Raw genomic sequence first — 23,799 nt, 5'->3', positions numbered from 1 at the left:
TTTTACTCCAAGTGAGGTGTAGCCACAGGAGGATGTGGAGCAGAGGAGGGATGCTGTCCAGTGTGACATGAAGCCATCTCCTGAGCTGTGGCAGCTCCAGAACTTCTACCCAGGATGGTTAGGCGAGAGGCAGCCTTGGAAGGAGAGCCAGAATCTTCTTCAGGCCACACTCATGTATCCTTTATACTGGGGGAAAGCTTCAGATATTCCTGTCAAAGATTGAGGCCAGGCGTGGTGGCTCACGCCTGTAATCCCAGCACTTTGGGAGGCTGAGGTGGGCAGATCACTTGAGGTCAGGAGTTCGAGACCAGCCTAACCAATATGGTGAAACACTGTCTTTACTAAAAATATAAAAATTAGCCAGGTGTGGTAGCGGGCACCTGTAATCACACCTACTTGGGAGGTTGAGACGCGAGAATCACTTAAACCCCAGAGATGGAGTTTGCTGTGAGCCAAGATCCCACCACTACACTCCAGCCTGGGTGACAGACTGAGACTCCATCTCAAAAAAAAAAAACAAATTTCCCACTGACAAACCAATGCTGTGCAACCTAAGCAGGTAATTTCCCTGAGGCCTGCCACCTCATCTGAAAAACAGAGATGATAACACTGCTTTGCTCTAAACTTACTATTACTATTTTTCTTTAATCTTTTTGAGACAGGGTCTTGCTCTCTTGCTCAGGCTGGAGTGCAGTGGTGCAATCATGGCTCACTAGAGACCCAAACTGCCAGGTTCAAGCCATCCTCCTGCTTCAACCTCCCATTTAGCTAGGACTACAGGCGCGCCCCACCATGCCCAGCTAATTTTTTAGGCTTTTTATTGTTTTGTAGAGACAAGATCTCACTATGTTGCCCAGGCTGGTCTCGAACTCCTGGGTGCAAGTGATCGTCCTGCTTCAGCCTTCAAAAGTGCTGGGATTACAGGCCTGAGTGAGTACTGTGCCCAGCCATGTTATTGTTATTATTATTATTATTATTTTAGACAGAGTCTCACTCTGTTGCCTAGGCTGGAGTCCAGTGGCGCAATCTTGGCTCACTGCAACCACCGCCTCTCAGGTTTAAGCAATTCTCCTGCCTCAGCCTCCCGAGTAGCTAGGATTACAGGTGCCCACCACTGCACCTGGCTTTTTGTATTTTTAATAGAGACGGGTTTTCACCATGTTGGCCAGGCTGGTTCTGAACTCCTGACCGCAGGTGATCCGCCCTCCTCGGCCTCCCAAAGTGCTGGGATTACAGACATGAACCACCGTGCCTGGCCCCAGCCATGTTATTATTATTATTTTTTAATTTTTATTTATTATTATTTTTTGAGACAGAGTCTCGCACTGTTGCCCAGGCTGGAGTATGGTGGCGCGATCTTAGCTCACTGCAACCTCCGCCTCCCAGGTTCAAGTGATTCTCATGCCTCTGTCTCCCAAGTTGCTGGGACTACAGGTGCGCACCACCATGCCTGGCTAATTTTTGCATTTTTAGTAGAGACGGGGTTTTGCCATGTTGGCCAGGCTGGTCTTGAACTCCTGACCTCAAGTAATCCACCCACTTTGGCCTCCCAAAGTGCTAGGATTACAGGCATGAGCCATTGCGCCTGGCCCTGCTATTATTTCTGAACTGGGACATGAGCCTTTGGCAGTTGTGATACCACTGTCTCCCTCCCCTGCTTTATTTTTCTTCAAGGCGTAGTCCATGTATTTTACTCATTTATTCTCACTCCCATAGTAGAATATCATCTTTAGAAAGAATTATTTTACTCTTTTTTTATTTTGAGACAGAGCTTTGCTCTTGTTGCCCAGGCTGGAGTGCAGTGGCATGATCTCGGCTCAATGCAACCTCTGCCTTCTGGGTTCAAGCAACTCTCCTGCCTCAGCCACCCGAGTAGCTGGAATTATAGGCATTTGCCACCATGCCGGACTAATTTTGTATTTTTAGTAGAGGCAGAGTTTCTCCCTGTTGGTCAGGCTGGTCTCGAACTCCTGACCTCAAGTGATCTACCCGCCACAGCCTCCCAAAGTGCTGGAATTACAGGCATGAGCCACCGCACCCAGCTCCATTTTTTTTTTTTTTCTGTAACCTCAGTTTCTGGAGCAGGGCTCATAGGCAAGTTGTTACTGATTAAATATTAGTTGAATTGATAGATGAATTAACTGGCCACTGCGCACCTGGTGTGCACTTTCCTATGCTCCATGGGACTGGGACATGGCAGTGAGTTAGACAGCCCAGCCCTGCCCTCATAGGGCTCCCAGTCAAGTGGGAGAGACAAACCCAACACCAGGCACTGCCAGCACCAAGCACTGACAGCTAATCACAGCACTGATTTTGAGTAGGAATGAGACAGCTTAGATTTTTTAGTTCCAATTTAGAAGTATTCACCATTCACGGCTGGCTCACACCTATAATCCCATCACTTTGGGAGGCCAAGGTGGGCTGATCACGAGTCATGAGTTAGAGACCAGCCTGACCGACATGGTGAAACCCCGTCTCTAGTAAAAATACAAAAATTAGCCAGGTGTGGAGGTGGATGCCTGTAATCCAGCTATTCAGAAGGATGAGGCAGGAGAATCGCTTGAACCTGGGAGGTGGAGATTGCAGTGAGCTGAGATTGCACCACTGCACTCCAGCCTGGGCAACAGAGTGAGACTCCATGTCAAAAAAGAAAGAAAGGGAGGGAGGGAGGGAGGGTGGGTTCACCATTCATGATGCTTTTTTGGATCTATTTAATTGTTTTTCAGACTGACCATCTTCTCTCCCTAGGAGGCACAGGCAGAAGGATCAGGCCTGGGAATGGGAGGCCCAGGGGAGTATGTGAGCCCAGAGGGGTTCATGGAGGAGGTGGTATGTGAGCCGATAGAAACGAGCAACATAGCCAAGTGCGGTGGCTCACGCCTGTAATCCCAGCACTTTGGGAGGCTGAGATGGGCGAATCACAAGGTCAGGAGATCAAGACCATCCTGCCAACATGGTGAAACCCCATCTCTACAAAAAATACAAAAAAATTAGCCAGGCATGGTGACATATGCCTATAATCCCAACTGCTCTGGAGGCTGAGGCAGGAGAATCATTTGAACCCAGGAGGCGGAGGTTGTGGTAAGAGGAGATCACGCCATTGCACTCCAGCCTGGGTGACAGAGCATGACTCTGTCTCAAAAAAGAAAGAAAAGAAATGAGCAAGATGAAGAGGAGAGAAAGGTCTGCTCAGCCTGAAAAGCAGCTGTGGGAGGGGTCTGGTGAGGAAAGTGTGGTTTGGGTTCAAGGAACTGAAAGATCATAAATACGACTTGGGTGGGAAGAACGGCGAGAATAGACCAAAGAGGTCATTCAGGGAAGATCATTCAAGGCCCTGGCAGCCACAGTGAGGAGCTGAGACCATGTCCTGAGGACACCGGGGAGCCACAGAGAGTTTTTGAGGAGGAGAGGGTTATGTCAAATTCACGTGGAGGGGGGATTGCAAGGATTGAGTGGAGTCTGGAAGCCAAGGGAGGTGGGTGGAGTGGGGACGAGGGTGAGAGAGATTAGGTTGGAGCTTGTGGGGAAGGGTGAATGGGAGAGACCCTCACAGGGCCAAGTTGACAAGTTGTTGGGTCCAGGACAAGGCCCAGGGCTGGGGGCAGTCAGGGAGAGCTTTCTGGAGGAGGAGGCACCAAGGCTGAGACCTGAAGGATGGGTTCAACAGCTCTCCTTGAAATGGGGACCTGGGGGAGGAAGATGGTAAGGACAGTTGGGGACATAGTAGGTGAGGGAGTCTGGGGACGCCTTGAAGGAAGTGTCTGGGGGGCCATGGGACCTTCACAGCTGGAGTTCAGGAGAAAGGAGGAAAGGAGACAGAGCTTTGGATTGAGAAAGAAGGAGCTAGAGCTGTATTGGTGGGGGAAGGTCCACAGGGGCCTGTCCGTGTAGGGCTCTCTAGGACATAGTAAGAAGTTTGTACTTTGTCCTGAGGACAATGGGGAGTCGCAGAAGGATTTTGAGCAGGAGTGGGACAGCTGAGGGTTTTTAAGTTCCAGTTCAGAAGTATTTACCATTCACGATGCTTTTTTGATCTATTTAATTGTTTTTCAGACTGTCTTCTCTCCCTTAAAACAAGGGATCTAACTGCTGAAAATGAAAAAAATGTTTGCAAAACCAGTATTCTGTACTGTTTTCTATAGACTTGGCCAGAGGCAATTGATGGTTCCGTCCAAAAACGTCTGCACCATCTAGTGAAAATCAGCACCATTAAACATGAGATTTCTGTTTTTAAGCCCCTTGGAAGCCCCATAAACTTGTATTTTATTTTATGTTATTTTTAAAGTTAGAGACAGGGTCTCAGTATGTTGCCCAGGCTAGTCTCAAACTGCTGGGCTCAAGCGATCCTCCCACCTCAGCTTTCTGTGAGCTACTGCTCCTGGCCAGCCTGTGGATTTGTAAATGTCTCCTGGGGTGTGATCTGCCCATGCTTCCTGTATGTAGGCTTCAGAAGCACACTGCATTCTCAGATGGCTTGAATCAGCCTTGACTTTTTCCCCACTCTCTCTCAGCCCTAATCTCAGGCTGAGATGCCATTGTCTGCACCCATCCTGTACGCTCTGGGCTTAGAACTGGTACCAGCTGGTTATAATTGTGTACAAAAGTGTCAGTAGGTATAGAGACATCTAAAATAATCTCCTCTCAAATTTTTCCATTCTGCTTCTCCATTTCTTTTGCCTTCAATGTCTTTTGAGCAATTACAATGGCCTGGGCAGTACAGAGGAGGAATAAACCAGACACGGACATAGCAAGGGACACATACAAGTTGATTATGTGTGATTGACTTGTATACAAGATACAAGGGCGCACACAGATCTCACCAAGCAGCGTGTTTCAAGGGCTTACTGTGCTTCCTGCCTCCCATGGATGATCTCATTGAATCTTCCCGGCAAATGTGAGGTTGGTATTATTAATCTCCCCATTGTTCAGAGAATGAAAGTGTGGCTTAGAGAAGGGAACCTCGTTTCCCACTTCCACAGAGCTGAGATCTGAAGTCAGAGCTGTGGGACTCTGAGACCCACCCTTTAACCATTCGGTGATTCCCTAGTCACCACCCTCCAGTGCATATAAGATGATATCCATTTTATTTGTTGTTGTTGTTTTGAGACAGGGTCTTGCTCTGTTGCCCAGGGTGGAGTGCATGGCACAATCATGGCTAACTGCAGCCTTGACCTCCCGAACTCAAGCAGTCCTTCCACCTCTGCCTCCCAAGTGGCTAGGACCACAGGCGTAGGCAGGCATCACCACGCCTAGCCAATTATCCCGAGTAGCCAGGATTACAGGCACCCACCACCACACCCGGCTAAATTTTGTATTTTTAGTAGAGATGGGGTTTCACCATGTTGGCCATGCTGGTCTTGAACTCCTCACCTTGTGATCCACCCACCTCGGCCTCCCAAAGCGTTGGAGTTACAGGCGTGAGCCACCGCACCCAGCCTTTTCTTTCTTTCTTTTTTTTTGAGACAGAGCTTCACTCTTGTTGCCCAGACTGGAGTGCAATGATGTAATCTCGGCTCACTGCAACCTCTGCCTCCCAGATTCAAGCGATTCTCCTGCCTCAGCCTCCCAAGTAGCTGCCACCACGCCTGGCAAATTTTTATATTTTTGGTAGAGACGAGGTTTCACCATGTTGGCCAGGCTGTTCTCAAACTCTTGACCTCAGGTGATCCCAAAGAACTGAGATTATAGGAGTGAGCCGCCACGCCCGGCTGCCTAGTCAATTTTTAAAGTTTTTGTAGAGATGGGGTCTCACCTTGTTGTTCTAACTGGTCTCAAACTCCTGGGTTCAAGCCATCCTCCTGCCTTGGCCTCCCAAAGTGCTGGGATTATAGGCGTAAACCACCATCCCCTGCCAATATGGCCAATACTGGTTGAGGCCAATGGGGCTCAGAAGTACAGCCGCATGCCCATCGTCACTTGGCAAGAAGGTAGCAGAAGTGGAATCTGAACCGTCAGCTCTCCAATTTAAAGGGCTGCTCTAGAGGAGGAATCAAATCTCCCACTGCCTCCCTCCCCTGGGGGTGGGGTGTTCAGGGATCTGTGACCCTGTGGGTTTTACTTCCTCCTTTTTGTGGGCTGTGGTGTCATGCCCAAGGCGGGCAGGACCACAAGTCAAGAGGACTGGGCAGTATTCTGTGGGCTGGGAGAGAGCACGCTTCCTGGCAGTGCTCTCTCCCAGATGAGACCTGATCTCATCTCATGTCATACCAACGAGGAGGCAGAGCATAAGTACCAACCTGGACAGCTCGAGCTGGGAGTCCCGTGGGGGTTCTGGGGTCCTGAGAACACAGGCATTGAGACAGGCTGAGGAGGAATTCCAGTACCCAGCTGCCCGTGCCCACCTTCAGTTTCACCCTGCTCTGCTCCCACAAGGATCTAAGCAGGGAGAGGGGCCTGATTTCCTTCACCTGAGGCCACAGTCCTCTGGAGGCTGGGATCTGGTGATGGGGCACCCTAGCTAGGAGTCTGAGCTCTTTATAATTTAGTTTCCATAGAAGTTCTATGTCCATTAAAAAAAAAAAAATTCAATATAAGTAAAGACTTACAATGAAAAGCAACCGTCTTGTGTCTGGGGCAGGGATGGGGGATGCCTTTGCACGGGGGACTGTTAGGAGCCTTGAGTCACCTTTACTGAGAGCCTCCTGCATGCCAGTGGCTCTTCTATGCACACTCTATGTATGTTCATTCCTTTTTTAAAATTTAACTTAATTTTTGTAGACATGAGTCTTGCTATGTTGTGCAGACTGGTCTTGAACTGCTGGCCTCATGTAATCCACCCCCCACCTTAGCCTCCCAGAGTGCAGGGATTACAGGTGTTAGCCATCTGTTAACTCCTTTAATTCAGAGGAGTCAGTCAGATTTTAGACATCTCAAATGTTGTACGTTCAAAATCAAACTCCTGGTCTTTTCTGAAAACTTGCCCCTCCCCGTCTTGCCCAATCAGCTATCTACTCCAATCCCTGCATTTGCTGAGGCCAAAACCCTTAGAGTCATCCTGACTCCTTTACTGCTCTCAAACCCACATCCAGCCTGGAAATCCCATCTGTTCCACCTTCAAAATGCATCCAGAACCTGCCCTTTCTTTGACACTTGGCCGCCCACACCCTGGTCCTGTCCACCCTTGGCTCCTGCCTGGATGCTCCCAGCAGCTTCCCCCCGGGCTCCCTGGCCCTGCCCCAGCCTGTCCCCCACACACAGCCGGGGGATCCTGTAACACCTGTGTTTGTTTCTTCGGGGCGCTGTAACAAATTGCCACCAAGCTGGTGGCTTACGACAACAGAATGCATGGCCAGGCACAGTGGCTTATGCCTGTAATCCCAGCACTTTGGGAGGCTGAGATGGGTGGATCACTTGAGGTCTCACCACTGTGCACTGTAGCCTGCGTGACAGAGTGAGACTCTGTCTTTAAAAAAAAAAAAAAGACAACAAATTTATTCTCTCAGTTTTGGAGCCAGAAGTCCAAACTCAAGGCGTAGCAGGGCCATGCTCCTCCAGAAGCTGGAGGGGAGATTCCATTCCTCACCTCTCCCAGCTTCTGGTGGCTCAGGCATTGCTGTGTTTATGGCCACATCACTCTAATCTCAGCCTCCCTGTTCACATGGCCTTATGCCTGTTTTATCTCTGAGAAGGACAGTTGTGATTGGATTTAGGGCACATCCAGATAGTCCAGGATGATCTCTTCTCAAGATCCTAAATCTAATTACAATTGCAAAGATCCTTTTTCCAAATAAGGGCACATGCACACAAGTTCTGGGGATTATGCTTGCGTGGGATGTATCTTTTTTGAGGCTACCATTCAACCCACTACAAAATCCAGTGCAAGCCCAGTGAAGTGGCTCGTGCCTGAAATCCCCACAATGGGGGAGTCCAAGGTGGGAGGTTCACCTGAGGCCAGGAGTTCAAGACCAGCCTGGGCAGCATAGTGAGATCCCCCCATCTCTTTAAAAAATCAGAAGCAGCCGGGCGCAGTGTCTCACACCTGTAATCCCAGCACTTTGGGAGGCCGAGGCAGGTGGATCACGAGGTCAAGAGATCGAGACCATCCTGGCCAACATGGTGAAACCCCATCTCTACTCAAAATACAGAAAATTAGCTGGGCATGGTGGCGCGTGCCTGTAATCCCAGCTACTCAGGAGGCTGAGGCAGGAGAATTGCCTGAACCCAGGAGGCGGAGGTTGCAGTGAGCCGAGATCACGCCATTGCACTCCAGTCTGGGTAACAAGAGTGAAACTCCGTCTCCAAAAAAAAAAAAAAATCAGAAGCAGATCACATCATCCTTCCCTGCTGGGAGCCCACACGTGACCCCATCCTACTCAGTCCAAGCAACCCCAAAAGATCTGGCCCTGTCACCTCTGTGACATGTCTCCCTCTCCCCGCAGCCCACTCCACTACAGATACACTGGCATCCTCCCTCTTCTCCATCCACACCAGGCACATTCCTCCCTCGGGCCTTTGTCCTGGTCATTTTTCTCACAGATGTCCATCTTACCTCTCCCTGAAGCTTTTTTCAGGCATCCCCTCCTCAATGAGGCCTTTTCTGACCTGCTTATTAAGTATCACAATTCCACCCCACCTCTCTTCCTTGATCCTCTATGGCACTTACTACCTTTTAACATATCATTTATTATCTTGTTTTTTGTTTTTTGTTTTTTGTTTTTTGAGATGGAGTTTCCTGTTGCCCATGCTGGAGTGCACTGACGCCAACTCACTGCAACCTCCACCTCCCGGGTTCAAGCAATTCTCCCACCTCAGCCTCCAGAGTAGCTGAGATTACAGGTGCCCGCCACCACTCCCGGCTAATTTTTGTATTTTTAGTAGAGATGGGATTTTGCCATGTTGGCCAGGTGGGTCTCGAACTCCAGACCTCAGGTGATCCACCCACCTCGGCCTCCCAAAGTGCTGGGATTATAGCCCTGAACCATCACGCCCAGCCTCTATTTTTCCCTCCTGTAAATTTTTTCACATCTGTATCCCCAGTGCCTAAAACAATACCTGATGCACACAAGGCAACCAGTAAATGTGAGTAAAATTAATGAACAGCAAATGCTATTGTTACCACGCCCATTTTGCAGATGGAGAAATCAAGGCACAGAGGCATTGTCGCTCTGCAAGGTCAAACAGTCACTAAGTGCTGAAGCTCAGATTCAAGCTCAGGTGTCTGGCTCTAGCACTCACTGTATTGTCTTGCCAGTCTAATCCAATCTAAATCGCTTCTCCAGTACTAGTTTTTGTTTATTTGTGTGTTTGTTTGTTTTTGGGATGGAGACTCACTTTCGCAGACTGCAGTGCAGTGTTCCGAGCTCACTGCAATCTCCGCCTCCTGGGTTCAAGCTATCCTCCAGCCTCAGCCTCCCAAGTAGCTGGGACTACAGGCATGCGTCACCACGCCCAGCTAATTTTTTTGTATTTTTAGTAGAGACAGGGTTTCACCATGTTGGCCAGGATGGTCTTGCTCTCCTGACCTCGTGATCCGCCCGCCTCGGCCTCCCAAAGTGCTGGGATTACAGGGGTGAGCCACCTCGCCCAGCTGTTTGTTTTTTTTGACAGGCTCTCACTCTGTCAGCTAGGCTAGAGTGCAGTGGTACGATCAGGGCTCACTGCAGCCTCCACCTCCCAGATTCAAGCAGTTCGCCTGCCTCAGTCTTCCAAATAGCTGGAACTACACATCCACACTACCATACCAGGCTAATTTTTTTTCATTTGTTGTAGAGATTACATCTCACTATGTTGCCCAGGCTGGTCTTGAACTCCTGGGCTCAAGCAATCCTCCCACCTCAGCCTCCCAAAGTGCTGGGATTACACATGTAAACCACAGTACTTGGCCCTCCAGTATTAGGTGTTGCCCAGGCTGGAGTGCAATGCACGATCTTGGCTGACTGCAACCTCCACCTCCCGGGTTCCAGCAATTCTCCTCCCTCAGCCTCCCGAGTAGCTGGCACTACAGGTATGCATCAACATGCCTGGCTAATTTTTGTATTTGTAATAGAGACAGGGTTTCACCATGTTGGCCAGGCTAGTCTTGAACTCCTGAGCTCGTGATCCACCTGCCTCAGCCTCCCAAAGTGCTAGGATTACAGGCATGAGCCACTGTGCCTGGCCTATTAGTTTACTTTTTAATTAAAAGTTAATACAGTAAGAAAAATAATAAAATTAAAATGTATCAAAAGTTAAACTAATCATTACAGACCTGTAATCACTGTACAATTTGAAAGCCAAAACATCACTGACACTTTGAAGTCCATCTATTTTCTTCCCATTTTTATTTTGTTTTTATTTTTTATTTTTTATTTTCTTGTAGAGACTGGGGGTTGGTCTGGAACTCCTGGGCTCAAGCAGTCCTCACACCTCAGCCTCCCAAAGTGCTGAGATTACAGGCGTGAGCCACAGTGCCCGGCCCTTCTTCCTATTTTTGGTTTATTGGTGACCATCCCTGTTCTCCAGCCCTGACGCTGCCAGTCCTGTTAACTCAGATCTCCATGCCCCACCTCGCCTTCAGTTTTGTTTTTATTCATCTTGGCTTCCCTAATTTCACATCGCCTGCTGTTCCAACTCCATATTCTTCAATAAAAGTATTTCTCACCAAGGCCTTCAAAGAAAACCGAAGGCAAGCATTTCCCGTAATCCCTCCTGCCTCCTCCACCCACAATGCTGTGGTCAGCCGCCTCTAAGACTGATGTTATCTTCTGCTTCTCCTAGTGACCTCTGGAGTTTCAAATAACCTTAGTCTGTTGCCATTTCTTGCTAGATCCTTTTTTTTAAAATTTGTCAACAACACCAGTTTGATTTTTTTTTTTTTTTTTTTTGAGACAGAGTCTCACATTCTGTTGCCCAGGCATGAGTGCAGTGGCACGGTCTCGGCTCACTACAACCTCTACCTCCCCAGTTCAAGCAATTCTCCTGCCTCAGTCTCCCAAGTAGCTGAGATTACAGGCACCTGCCAACACGCCCAGCTAATTTTTGTATTTTTAGTAGAGACAGGGTTTCACCATGTTGACCAGGCTAGTCTCGAACTCCTGATCTCAGGTGATCCGTCTGCCTCGACCCCCCCCCCCGAAAGTGCTGGGATTTCAGGTGTGAGCCACCACGCCCGGCCTGCTAGATCCTTTTTAGGCATCCCCATTTGTCTTCCTGCCATGAAAAGAGGGGATCTAGCATGTTCTACCCTCACCAGTCTGGGATCTGACATTGGTGGGGAGGAGTTTGCAAGTTAACCCTAAAAATCTGGGTTGGATCTTGGAGTAAGGGAGAACCTAGCTCTCTTTGAGAGTTTTCTTTTTCTTCTTTTTCAAAAAACAGAATGCATGCTCCTGATTTTTTAAAAGGTGATGAAACTAGCGACACCTGTGTTTGCTTTATAATTATTTCTCAACCTACATAGAGATATTTTCTGTACTTCTCAGAAAATAGCTTATGTTTCACAATTTTAAAAAAGAAAATAAGGCTGGGCGCAGTGGCTCACACCTGTAATCCCAGCACTTTGGGAGGTCAAGGCAGGTGGATCACCTGAGGTCAGGAATTTGAGACCAGCCTGGCCAACATGGAGAAACCCTGTCTCTACTAAAAGTACAAAAACAATTAGCTGGGTGTTGTGGCGGTTGCCTGTAATCCCAGCTACTTGGGAGGCTGAGGCAACAGTTGCTTAAACCCGGAGTGGGAGATTGCAGTGAGCGGAGATTGTGCCCCTGCACTCCAGCCTGGGGGGCAGAGCAGGACTCTGTCTCAAAAACAAAAACAAAAACAAAGTTTAGCTGGGTGTGGTGGCGTGTGCCTGTAATTCCAGCTACGCAGGAGGCTGAGGCAGAAGAATCGCTTGAACTAGGAGGCAGAGCTTGCAGTGAGCCGAGATGGCACCACTGCACTCCAGCCTGGTTACAGAGCAAGACTCTGTCTCAAAAAAAAATAATAATAATAAAATAGGCCAGGGACGGTGGCTCACGCCTGTAATCCCAGCATTTTGGGAGGCTGAGGTGGGTGGATAATGAGGTCAGGAGTTTGAGACCAGCCTGGCCAACATAGTGAAATCCTGTCTCTACTAAAAATACAAAAATTAGCCAGGTGTGGTGGCGGGCGCCTGTAATCCCAGCTACTCGGGAGGCTGAGGCAGGAGAATCACTCGAACCCAGGAGGCGGAGGTTGCAGTGAACCGAGATTGCACCATTCTACTCCAGTCTGGGCAAAAGAGCAAAACTCCGTCTCAAAAAAAGAGAAAAGAAAAGAAAATACGGGTCAGGTGTGGTGGCTCATGCCTGTAATTCCAAAACTTTGGGAGGCTAAGGTAGGAGGAACATTTGAGTCCAGGAGTCCAGCCTGGACAACAAGCAAGACTCCATCTCTACAAAGTTGTTGTTGTTGTTTTTTAAATTAGCTGGGCATGGTGGCACATGCCTGTAGTTCCAGCTACTTGGGAGGCTGAGGCAGGAGGATTGCTTGAGCCTGGAAAGTTGAGGCTGCAGTGAGCTATGATCGTGCTGCTGCACTCCACCCTAGAGAACGGAACCCTGATACACACAAAAAAAAAAAAAAAGAAAAAGAAAAGAGACTTAGGATAAAAAGCAATCTTGACCTACCCTGAAATCCCCACTCCCTTGAAGGCAACCACTTCTGACCTGTTGCTTCTCTCAGTAAAACTCCTTTTCTGCAATTATCTCTTGACTTCCTGCCATGTGTGTTTGGGGGAGCTTGATGGAAGAGAGTGTCCCTGTCTCATTTAGAGAGGTACCACCCTCTCTTAATGAGGAGAGGAGGGTTGAGAGAGGAAAGGGTTCTTCAATGTATTTCTCCAGTCGGGGCCTTAAATCCCTCTTGGGAGATATGCGATGGGGTGGATCGGAAAATAAGTTTGTTTAAATCCCTATCAAAATGTCAGTTAGCTGTTTTTAAAAAATCAAATACTGAAGTCCAAATAGACTCCAACAGAAAATCCACCATCTCCTCTGCCCTTTTCTTCCCATCGCATACCGTAAACTGCCTTCTGTTGACCTTATCGCTACATTTTTTCATCCTATTAATCACCCTTGATCTCTCCTTTTCATTTTATAAGCGTTTTATTAATTTTATTTATGTATTTATTTTTGACCAGGTAATGCATGCCCAAGGTACAAAAATTCACAAGGTTTGTAGACGAGAAAAGACGTGAAGCTCCTTTTATTCTTTACCTGTGGCTTCCCTGCCCCACACGGGGACTCTAGGGTGGAATGTAGCAAAGGCCATCCCCCAGCCATGTACTGCCCCCCAACAGGGCCAGGTTGGAGCGACCGCGTCTGGGGGGCCGGGGCCCCCCTTCTCGCTGCGGTGAGCCCGGGCTGAGGTGCGCACTGCGCAGACTCCCTGCTGCAGTGGGCGGAGCTCCCGCTTGCCCCGCCCCCTCCTCCTCCCACCCCTGTTCAGCCTGTCCGGGCAGAAGCTGGGGCCCCACGGAGGTAGCAGCAGACGCCTGCGAGCGAGTCTGAGGCCCCTCAGGGGTAGGTGGGGGGAGGCTGGCTGGGGGGATGGGCACCGGGGTGGCAGGGAGGTCCTCATGATCCCCGGCTGAGCTGTGTGGTGTGGGAGTAACCTGAGTGAGAGCAGAGGAGCCACCTCGAATATACCCCCTGTGTAGTCCCAGGGCTGAGAAAAGCCGGGCACAAAGACCTGGGACTCCACTGACCTCATCCAGGGCTGTCTTTCTGTGGGTGTCTAGAGATTGGAGGAGGGAGAAGGGAGCTGCTAGAGGGGAGCTGCGTGGGTGCTGATGGGGGCAGGGTGGGCACTGCTGAGTGATGAGCAGGCAGCAGAGTCGTTGGATTTTGAGGGATTTCGAAATCCTGCTGACCAGTGACCAGCTTCCTCTTTTTAGGGTGGTGGGCAGTGTGCCAGTGGCCCCCGTGCTTATGAATAGCCCCAAGACTAATCACCCTTCTGTGATGTCTGTCCCTCGAAAGCGTAGAACACCCCACAGTGTGCCCACTTTTGTTCTGCCAGTTTGGAGACCCTGACACACCCACCTTCTCACCTGGGCTCTGTGTACCCCCCAGCCTCGAGGCGAGATGAAGCCTAAACTGATGTACCAGGAGGTAGGTGGATTGGGGGGCTCCACAGGGTGGAGCTGGGTGCAGTGGGGGTGGGATTTGAAGAGCCACCCTGTTACCCCTGTTGTGGTCCCCATCCCCTAGCTAAAGGTGCCTGCAGAGGAACCTGCCAGCGAGCTGCCCATGAATGAGATTGAGGCGTGGAAGGCTGCAGAAAAGGTAGGAGCCCTCCGCCACCCTCACTCTGTCTCAGGGACAAGCTGGGCTGCCCCCTCGGGCTGGCTGACCACCTCCTCCTCCCCACAGAAAGCCCGCTGGGTCCTGCTGGTCCTCATTCTGGCGGTTGTGGGCTTCGGAGCCCTGATGACTCAGCTGTTTCTATGGGAATACGGCGACTTGCATCTCTTTGGGCCCAACCAGCGCCCAGCCCCCTGCTATGACCCTTGCGAGTAAGTGGGGGGTGCTGCAGGTGGTGGGGGGAGGGGCTTGCCAGACCAGGGACACTTAAGCACACACTTAAGTGGGGCCTGCACTCAGCCCTACCCAGCACTTGCCACAAGTGAGGAGGTTGCAGACTCCCAAGTGCTTGCCCGCCCCCTCCTCCTCCACACACAGTTTCTATGGCAGCCACAGCGTCATCTTCTATCTGGCCGGTGAATAGACACAGCATCTTCCACCCACATCTGTGGACACACACACACACACACACACACATCTAAATACACGACCTTCCTTCCACACCTCTAGACAGACACATTCACAGACACACAGAGAATCATGAGTCTAGGCACACATTCAAATACACACAGTTTTAAAAATTTTTTAAAAAAGAAGTGTTTCAACATATTGAGTTAAAAAAGAAAAGAAAAGAAAAACTCAAATACAGTTTAGCCAAGCTCAGTGGCTCACGCCTATAATCCCAACACTTTGAGGGGGGCTGAAGCGGGAGGAATGCTTGAGCCCAGGAGTTCCAGACCAGCCTAGACAATGTAGTGAGACTCCATCTCTACCAAAAGTAAAAAGAGCAGTCAGGCATACTGGCACACACCTGTAGTCCTGTCTACTCAAGAGGTTGAGGCTGGAGGATAGCTTGAGCCCAGGAGTTCCAGGCTGCAGTGGGCCGAGATTGTGTCACTGCACTTCCAGCCTGGGAGACAGAGCAAGACTCTGTCTGTAAAAAAAAATACGGTCTGTTCAACACACCCATGGATGGACAGCAGAGCAGTCACCTCCGGCACCCTATGGCTGATAGCATTCCCCACCCCCCAGAGCAGTGCTGGTGGAAAGCATTCCTGAGGGCCTGGACTTCCCCAATGCCTCCATGGGGAACCCTTCCACCAGCCAGGCTTGGCTGGGCCTGCTTGCCGGTGCACGCAGCAGCCTGGACATCGCCTCCTTCTACTGGACCCTCACCAACGATGACACGCACACGCAGGAGCCCTCTGCCCAGCAGGTACCTGCAACCTTGGCCCTGACCAGCAGCCGTGGAAGGGGATGGGAGGCAGCAGGGGCTGTGGGTGATGATGGGGTTTCTCCTGCAGCCCAGGAGACAGATGGGCATGTCTCACACAGTGGATTGGACACAGGTGTTTGGAAGCAGCTGAATTCACGTGGCCCTCTGGACTGGGGGCGTTTGTCATGGTCATCTGTAGGCCTCTGAATGTCAGGGTGTGGGTTTGATTACAAGGGATTATTAGGCTGGCAGATGTCACTCGCCCACAAGCTGCCCTGACCCCGTCACACAAAGAAATGGAAGAGTGGAGTAATTAACAGCCTAGCCTCAAGATAGGGGCCACCTCCCAGCTGTGTGACCCCAGGCAGGTCACCTCTTCTCTCCAGCTTCAGTTTCTTTATCTGTAAAATAGGGCCAACGTATAGCACCTGCTTCTTAGGGCTCTTGTGAGAATGAAATGGACTAATCCATGCAAATTTTAGCACAGTGCCTGACATAGAGTCAGCCTTTGTGAGTCTGCTGTTACTACATCCTTGTAGGATCTGCAGACAAACTTAACGTAAAAGCTGCTGGGTGTGGTGGCTCACGCCTGTAATCCCAGCACTTTGGGAGACTCAGGCGGGCAGATCACCTGAGATCAGGAGTTCGAGACCAGCCTGACCAACATGGAGAAACCCTGTCTCTACTAAAAATACAAAATTGTCCGGGCATGGTGGCGCGTGCCTGTAATCCCAGCTACTCGGGAGACTGAGGCAGGAGAATCGCTTGAACCTGGAAGGCAGAGGTTGCAGTGAGCCGAGATCGCACCATTGCACTCCAGCCTGGGCAACAAGAGTGGAACTCTATCTCAAAAAAAAACCAAAAAATTTCCTTCATGATTTGAAAAGGAACAGCCTACGTGGATAACCTCTTCTATTGAAAAACCACGAATTTGTTCCTTCTGTTTTCTTCTCCCCACTGCCTCTTTTTGTGAGAAGTTGTCTTAAAACTTACTGAAATTACAAGGCTCCTTAAGAACTGCCTGAAAAAAAATAATTTTGGCCAGGCATGGTGACTTACACATGTAATCCCACCACTTTGGGAGGCCTAGACAGGAGGATCGCTTGAGCCCAAGAGTTCAAGACTAGCCTGAGCAACATAGTGAGTCCCCGTCTCTGCTAAAAATAAAAAAAATTAGCAGGGTGTTGTGGTGCACACCTGCAATCTCAGATACTCAGGAGATGGAAGGAGGAGGATGGCTTGAGCTCAGGAGTTGGAGGCTTCAGTGAGCTGTGATCATGCCACTATCCTCCAGCCTGGGCAACATAGCAAAACTCTGTCTCAAAAAAAAAAAAAAAGAAAGAAAGAAAAGAAAAAGTAATAATAATTACAAAAGTTAAAAATCAAAGCCAGGCATAGTGGCACACACCTGTGGTCCCAGCTACTTGGGAGGCTGAAGCAGGAGGATGGCTTGACCCTAGGAGTTGGAGGCTATGGAGAGCCATGATGGCGCCACTGCACCCTAGCCTGGGCAACATAGTGAGGCCCTGTCTCTAAAAAAGCAATTATTTTAAGTTAAGAAACCGTGTGAGCTCCCACTCCCTGCTGGCTCCCTCTGAAGTGATTTAAAACACATGTAGGAGGCAGATGATCTGGGTTTAAATCCTGCACCAGAGATGGGTGTGGTGGTGCACTCCTGTAGTACCAGCTACTTGGGAGACTGAGGCAGGAGGACTGCTTGAGCCCAGGAACTTAAGATCAGCCTGGACAACATAGCAAGACTCTGTCTCAACAAACAAACAAAATCCCACTCCACTACTGGGTTCTCCGGGGTGGGGGTGGGGGTATAATTCGACTGGCCTCACCAGGTTGTGAGAATTCAGTGAGTTCACTGGGAAGGGGCCTAGGATGGGCATCCTTGACTGGTGCTATTGTTGGCATCATTGTGCTTCACCCCATGCCTTCTGGGACCCCCATGCCTGAGCCTCGCCCACAACATCCTGGGAGAGGCCTGGAGGGCCTGCCTTGATGCTGAATTTTGAGAAGGTCCCTGAGGGGCAAGAGGGGTCAGGAGGCCTTGGAGGGGGATCACAGGCAACTAATTATTAAAGCAGATAAAGATGTTTTAAACAGATAAGGAAGTCTTAATATTTTAATCTGTAAAGTTTTTAATCTATGCAGGCTAATGGAAAGCCTGTTTACGCCTAATCATGTCTTAAAATAACTCCACTGGGCATTGCCTTGTGGGGTTGGAGAGCTGGTTGGTCCAGCCCCTCAGAAGCTCTCCCCTCCCCTCCCCGCAGGGTGAGGAAGTCCTCCAGCAGCTGCAGACCCTGGCACCAAAGGGCGTGAATGTCCGCATCGCTGTGAGCAAGCCCAACGGGCCCCAGCCTCAGGCGGACCTGCAGGCCCTGCTGCAGAGCGGTGAGCTGGGGCCCAACTGGGGTTGGGGTGGGCCTGGGGTTACCCAGCCTGGCCCCTGATCACTGCCCCTGCTGGTCACAGGTGCCCAGGTCCGCATGGTGGACATGCAGAAGCTGACCCATGGCGTCCTGCATACCAAGTTCTGGGTGGTGGACCAGACGCACTTCTACCTGGGCAGTGCCAACATGGATTGGCGCTCACTGACCCAGGTCTGCCTGCACCCTGTCTACCTTCCTTCCAGGTCACTCACTGCCCCACAGGGCACCCAGCCTCTGACTGCACCCCTTACTAAATCCAGAGTCCTCTCCACCCATTCTCTGCAATGACTTCCTCCCTGCCTCCTTCCAGGCCTCCCTAATCAAGCTGGGCATGGTGGCTCACACCTGTAGTCCCAACACTTTGGGAGCCCAAGGTGGGAGGATCGCTTGAGTCCAGGAATTGGAGACCAGTCTGGGCAACATCTCTTCCAAAAAAAAAAATTGCCAGGTGTGGTGGCACGTACCTGTGGTCCCAGCTACTTGGGAGGTTGAAGTGGGAGGATCACTTAAGCCCAGGAGTTCGAGGCTACAGTGGGTTGTATTTGTGCCACTGCACTCCAGCCTAAGCAACAGAGTGAGACCCTGTTAAAAGGAAAAAGAATAGGCCGGGCTCGGTGGCTCATGCCTGTAATCCCAGCACTTTGGGAGGCCGAGGTGGGTGGACCACCTGAGGTCGGGAGTTTGAGACCAACCTGACCAACATGGTGAAACCCCATCTCTACTAAAAATAAAAAAATTAGCCAGACATAGTGGCAGGCGCTGCTAATCCCAGCTACTGGGGAGGCTGAGGCAAGAGAATCATTTGAACCCGGGAGGCAGAGGTTGCAGTGAGCTGAGATTGTGCCATTACACTCCAGCCTGGGTGACAGAGTGAAACTCCGTCTCAAAAGAAAAGAATAATCCCCAGATGGAGCCCTCTACTGCCCTCCCCCTACTACTGGAAGCCTGGGGCTCCCTCTGATCCATGATTGCAGTTACCAGCCCCTCTACGCTACGGGGCATTAAGGACCTGCGTACCCATTTGACCTTCATTGTACATCTCTGTGTGCCTGCTCTAAGTCCAGCCCTGTCCCAGGTAATGTTGGGAACATGGTAGTAGCAGATGGACCTCATGGAACTCCCAGTCCAGTGCAGACTGGCCTGTCACCTGACAGTGACAGCCCAGAAGGGTCAGGGCTGGGGTTGCGGAGGCATAGACAGAGGGTCAGGGCCAGGATGGAGGGAACAGAGGGCTGTGGAAGCTCAGAGACCTCAGCCTGGGGTATTGGAGGGTTTCCCAAAGGAAGTCCAACTAATCTGATCCCTGAAGGATAGGGAGGAATTAGCCCAAAATAGGGAACAGGAAACAGCTCGGGCAGTGAGGTGAAAAGAAGACAGTACATTAATTCACGAATTCATTTCCTCAACAGGTATTTCCCCTAACCCTTAATCTCAGCAATTATGTAGGGAGATGCTACAGATACAGCTGTGACTGAGACATCCGTGGTGCCTGTCCTCTCAACCCAATGGGAAGACCAGTTTGTCACCAGAGAGAATGAGGAGGGAATCCCAAGGGACTATTGAGAGCCCAGAGGAATGCCTGGCACAGGCTGGGTAGTCACGGGAGGCTTCCTGAAGGAGGAAGCATGTCAGCCTAGACCTAAGAATGAGTAGGAGCTAGCTCCATGGAGGGTAGAAGCAGATTGCAGAGGTTCAGGAAACTCTGAACTGATTCGAAAACTGATTTTCATCAAAACTTAAGTTGATAATCATTCTAGGATTTCAGCTATTGGAGCTGGGGTGGAGGGGGCACTGAGGGACAGAGGGATAGACAGAGACTAGGCTGGGGAGTGTCCCTATTGTCTGTGAGCACCAGGCCGCTATCCCTGGGCTCAGCACTGGCCTCCCACAGGTCAAGGAGCTGGGCGTGGTCATGTACAACTGCAGCTGCCTGGCTCGTGACCTGACCAAGATCTTTGAGGCCTACTGGTTCCTGGGCCAGGCAGGCAGCTCCATCCCATCAACTTGGCCCCGGCCTTATGACACCCGCTACAACCAAGAAACACCAATGGAGATCTGCCTCAATGGAACCCCTGCTCTGGCCTACCTGGCGGTGAGTCTGGGGCAAGTGGGGTCTGCCATGTCCCAGCCCCATGCCATCACTCACAGCCTCCATCTGTCCCTGTTTGCTGGTGATAGGGAGGGCATATCCTGACCACCAGCCCTCACCCCAGCTCATTCTGCTTGGTCAGGGGTCTGGACTAGTTCCCAACATCCCTAGGCCTCTATTTCAGTTAGAAAATGGGCCAGGCGCGGCAGCTCACACCTGTAATCCCAGCACTTGGGAGGCCAAGGCAGGTGGATCACGAGGTCAGGAGTTGAAGACCAGCCTGGCCAAGATGGTGAAACTCCATCTCTGCTCAAAATACAAAAAAATTAGCCAGGCATGGTGGTGGGTGCCTGTAATCCCAGCTACTTGGGAGGCTGAGGCAGAGAATTACTTGAATTAGCCACAGGTGGCTCTTTCAATTTAAGTTAATTAAATGCAATTAACAGTTCAGGCCAGGTAAAGTGGTTTATGCCTCTAATCCCAACACTTTGGGAGGTTGAGGTAAGAGGATCACTTAAGGCCAGGAGTTTGAGACCAGCCTAGACAACATAGCAAGACTCTGTCTTTACAAAAAAAAAAAAAAAAAAAAAAGGGCCGGGCGCGGTGGCTCACGCCTGTAATCCCAGCACTTTGGGAGTCCGAGGTGGGTGGATCACGAGGTCAAGAGATCGAGACCATCCTGGTCAACATGGTGAAACCCCATCTCTACTAAAAATACAAAAAATTAGCTGGGCATGGTGGCACGTGCCTGTAATCCCAGCTACTCAGGAGGCTGAGGCAGGAGAATTGCCTGAACCCAGGAGGCGGAGGTTGCGGTGAGCCGAGATCGCGCCATTGCACTCCAGCCTGGGTAACAAGAGCGAAACTCCGTCTCAAAAAAAAAAAAAAAAAATAGCTGGGTGGGGTGGTGCATGTGTGTGTAGTCCTAGCTACTGGGAAGGCTGAGGCAGGGGGATCACTTGAGCCCAGGAAATCAAGGCTGCAGTGAGCCATGATCATACCACTGCACTCTAGCCTGGGTGACAGCCTGTCTCAAAAAGAATTTTTTTCAAGCCAGGCATGGTTGTTCATGCCTGTAACCCCAGCACTTTGGGAGGACAAGATAGGAGGAATACTTGAGGCCAGGAGTTCAAGATCAGCCTGGGCAACATAGGGAAACACCATTTCTTTTTTCTTTCTTTTTTTCTTTGGTTTTATTATTTATTGTTCTAGACAGGATACCCAAGAACTAGGGAGACACCATTTTTACAAAAAAAAAATATTAATAAAAATTAGCCACGTGTGGTTGTGTGCACCTGTAGTCCCTGGGGGATGCTAAGGCAGGAGGATCACTTGAGCCCAGGAGTTTGAAGCTGCAGTGAGATGTTTGTACCATTGGACTCCAGCCTGGGCAACAGGCTGTTGCCCTGTTTCTAAAACAAAGACAAAATTCAGTTCCTCATGCAGTAGCCACATTTCATACGCTCAGTGGCACCTGTAGCAAGTGGCCACCGCATTGGACATTTCCATCACTGTGACAGGCTCTATTGGACCACACTGGCTCTTGCCCATGGCAGATACCGATCACTCTGGACAATTAGCTCTTGATATTTTCACTAGTTGAGGCAGGCAACCCAGGTCCCCCTAGGTCCCCCTGAGCAAGTCACCTGTCCAAGCCCAGAGTCATCGTGGAAGGCACGACACTAAAGCGTGGACGCAGGGAAGCATGCTTCACTGGGGTCTTTCACTAGGGGGCCTCCCACAGGGAATCAAGGCTCTCCTCATTACCACTTCCCCTTTTACAGCCTCCGTTTCCTTGTCTGTTGAGTATTAAGGGAGCTGGGGGCCACGCACGGTGGCTTACCCCTGTAATCCTAGCACTTTGGGAGGCCTGGCAGGCAGACCGCTTGAGTTCAGGGGTTGGAGACCAGCTTGGCAAATGTGGTAAAACCCTGTCTCTACCAAAAATTAGCAAGGCATGATGGTGGGCACCTGTAATCCCAGCTACTTGGGAGGCGGAGGCAGGAGAATCACTTGAACCCAGGAGGTGGAGGTTGCAGGGAGCTGAGATTGCACCATTGCATTCAGCCTGGGTGACAGTGAGATTCTGCCTCAAAAAACGGGGGAGGTGGGGGAGTGGAGCTGGGAAGAGGGCCTAGTGTTGCACCGGGCACACGAGGGCTTCCCAGTCAGGGCAGGCTATGAGCAAATCAGGGAAGAAAATGACTTGAGGCTGGGCTTCATGGCTCATGCCTATAATCCTAGCACTTTGGGAGGCCAAGCTGAGTGGATCACCTAAGGTTAGGAGTTTGAGACCAGCCTGACTGATATGGTGAAACTCTGTCTCTACTAAAAATACAAAAATGAGCTGGGCATGGTGGTGGACACCTGTAGTCCCAGCTACTCAGGAGGCTGAGACAGGAGAATTAATTGAACCCGGGAGGCGGAGGTTGCAGTGAGCCAAGATTGTGCCACTGCACTCCAGCCTGGGCAACAGAGCGAGACTCTCTCTCAAAAAAAAAAGGGGGGGTGGGGTGGGGTGGGGGTGATTAAAAAAAGAAAAGAAAGTGACTTGAGCAGAGGTCCTCAAGCCTGAGCATGCCTCAGAATCACCTGAAGGGCTTGTTAAAACCCAGATTCCTGGGCCCCACCCCAGCACTGATTCAGTAGGCCATGAGCAGTGAGGCACAAGAATTTGCATTTCTAACAAGTTCCTAGGTGATGCTGTTGCCGCTGGATCAGGGACCTTACGTTGAGAAGCACTGGGTTAGAGCATAAATTCTGGAACCAGACAGCCTGGGTTCAAATCCCGGCTCCATTTATCCGCTGTGTGACCTTAAGTAAGTCACCTACTCTCTGAGCCTCAGTTCCCTCACCTGTGAAATGGACGTAGTGATTGACCCTCCTCTTCATGAAGGCTGAGGATTCTGTGAGATCCACAGGACCTGGCTTGTGGTGAGCTGTCCATAAGAGGCATCCACCGTGACGATGCCCCTGGCAGGGCATGTGTCTTGACTGTCCCCTCGCCCTCAGAGTGCACCCCCACCCCTGTGTCCAAGTGGCCGCACTCCGGACCTGAAGGCTCTACTCAACGTGGTGGACAGTGCCCGGAGTTTCATCTACATCGCAGTCATGAACTACTTGCCCACTCTGGAGTTCTCCCACCCTCGCAGGTACTGCCGGGCGTGGAGACAGGGAGCCACAGCAGGTAGACAAGAGACGGGAGAGGGAGTCATGGGGACCAGAAAGCTGGTGGAGCTCCAAGCAAGGGGACAGATGGAAGAGAAGCCGCAGGGAGAGACAGTCACCAGGAGGTGATGGAAAGAAGGTATCTGGGCCAGGCGCGGTGGCTCAAGCCTGTAATCCCAGCACTTTGGGAGGCCGAGGCAGGTGGATCACGAGGTCAAGAGATCGAGACCATCCTGGTAAACATGGTGAAACCCCGTCTCTACTAATACAAAAAATTAGCTGGGCATGGTGGCGCGTGCCTGTAATCCCAGCTACTCAGGAGGCTGAGGCAGGAGAATTGCCTGAACCCATGAGGCGGAGGTTGCGGTGAGCCGAGATCGCGCCATTGCACTCCAGCCTGGGTAACATGAGCGAAACTCCGTCTCAAAAAAAAAAAAAAAAAAAAAAAAAAGAAGGTATCTGGGCACTTGAGACAGGAGACAGAGGGACTACAGAGGAGACAGGAGACAGGGATGAGGTTTCAGGACAAGGTTTGAAGGAACAGAGAAAAGGATGAGAGGACCAGGCACAGTGGCTCACGCCTGTAATCCCAGTGCTTTGTGGGGCCGAGGTGGGTAGATCACTTGAGGTCAGGAGTTCAAG

At 50.7% G+C, this 23,799-nt stretch overlaps 1 protein-coding gene across 15 annotated transcripts in view; it reads left to right on the top strand.

Annotated features, from left to right (window-relative positions):
• Positions 1 to 23,799, top strand: part of PLD3 (phospholipase D family member 3) — a 30,618-nt gene that overhangs the window by 4,118 nt on the left and 2,701 nt on the right. For 2 of the 15 annotated variants that reach the window (XM_021670435.2, XM_021670434.2), the window contains exons 2-9: positions 13,925 to 14,051; positions 14,151 to 14,225; positions 14,313 to 14,455; positions 15,276 to 15,459; positions 17,742 to 17,862; positions 17,944 to 18,071; positions 19,792 to 19,992; positions 23,002 to 23,141. In XM_021670435.2, the coding sequence (XP_021526110.1) occupies positions 14,025 to 14,051; positions 14,151 to 14,225; positions 14,313 to 14,455; positions 15,276 to 15,459; positions 17,742 to 17,862; positions 17,944 to 18,071; positions 19,792 to 19,992; positions 23,002 to 23,141 (1,019 nt within the window). In that variant the 5' untranslated portion in view covers positions 13,925 to 14,024. Of the gene's footprint in view, positions 1 to 2,687; positions 4,900 to 12,034; positions 13,461 to 13,919; positions 14,052 to 14,150; positions 14,226 to 14,312; positions 14,456 to 15,275; positions 15,460 to 17,741; positions 17,863 to 17,943; positions 18,072 to 19,791; positions 19,993 to 23,001; positions 23,142 to 23,799 lie in introns of those variants that run through there. The other 13 variants (XM_064381304.1, XM_064381307.1, XM_064381305.1 and 10 more) reach the window with 13 other exon arrangements.

Source organism: Aotus nancymaae, unplaced genomic scaffold (genome assembly GCF_030222135.1).
Source record: "Aotus nancymaae isolate 86718 unplaced genomic scaffold, 86718_ANA_hifiasm-v0.15.2.pri h1tg000028l, whole genome shotgun sequence".
Taxonomy (NCBI): Eukaryota; Metazoa; Chordata; class Mammalia; order Primates; family Aotidae; genus Aotus; species Aotus nancymaae.
The sequence above is the reverse complement of the archived record's forward strand: the minus strand, read 5'-3'. Positions and strand labels throughout refer to the sequence as shown.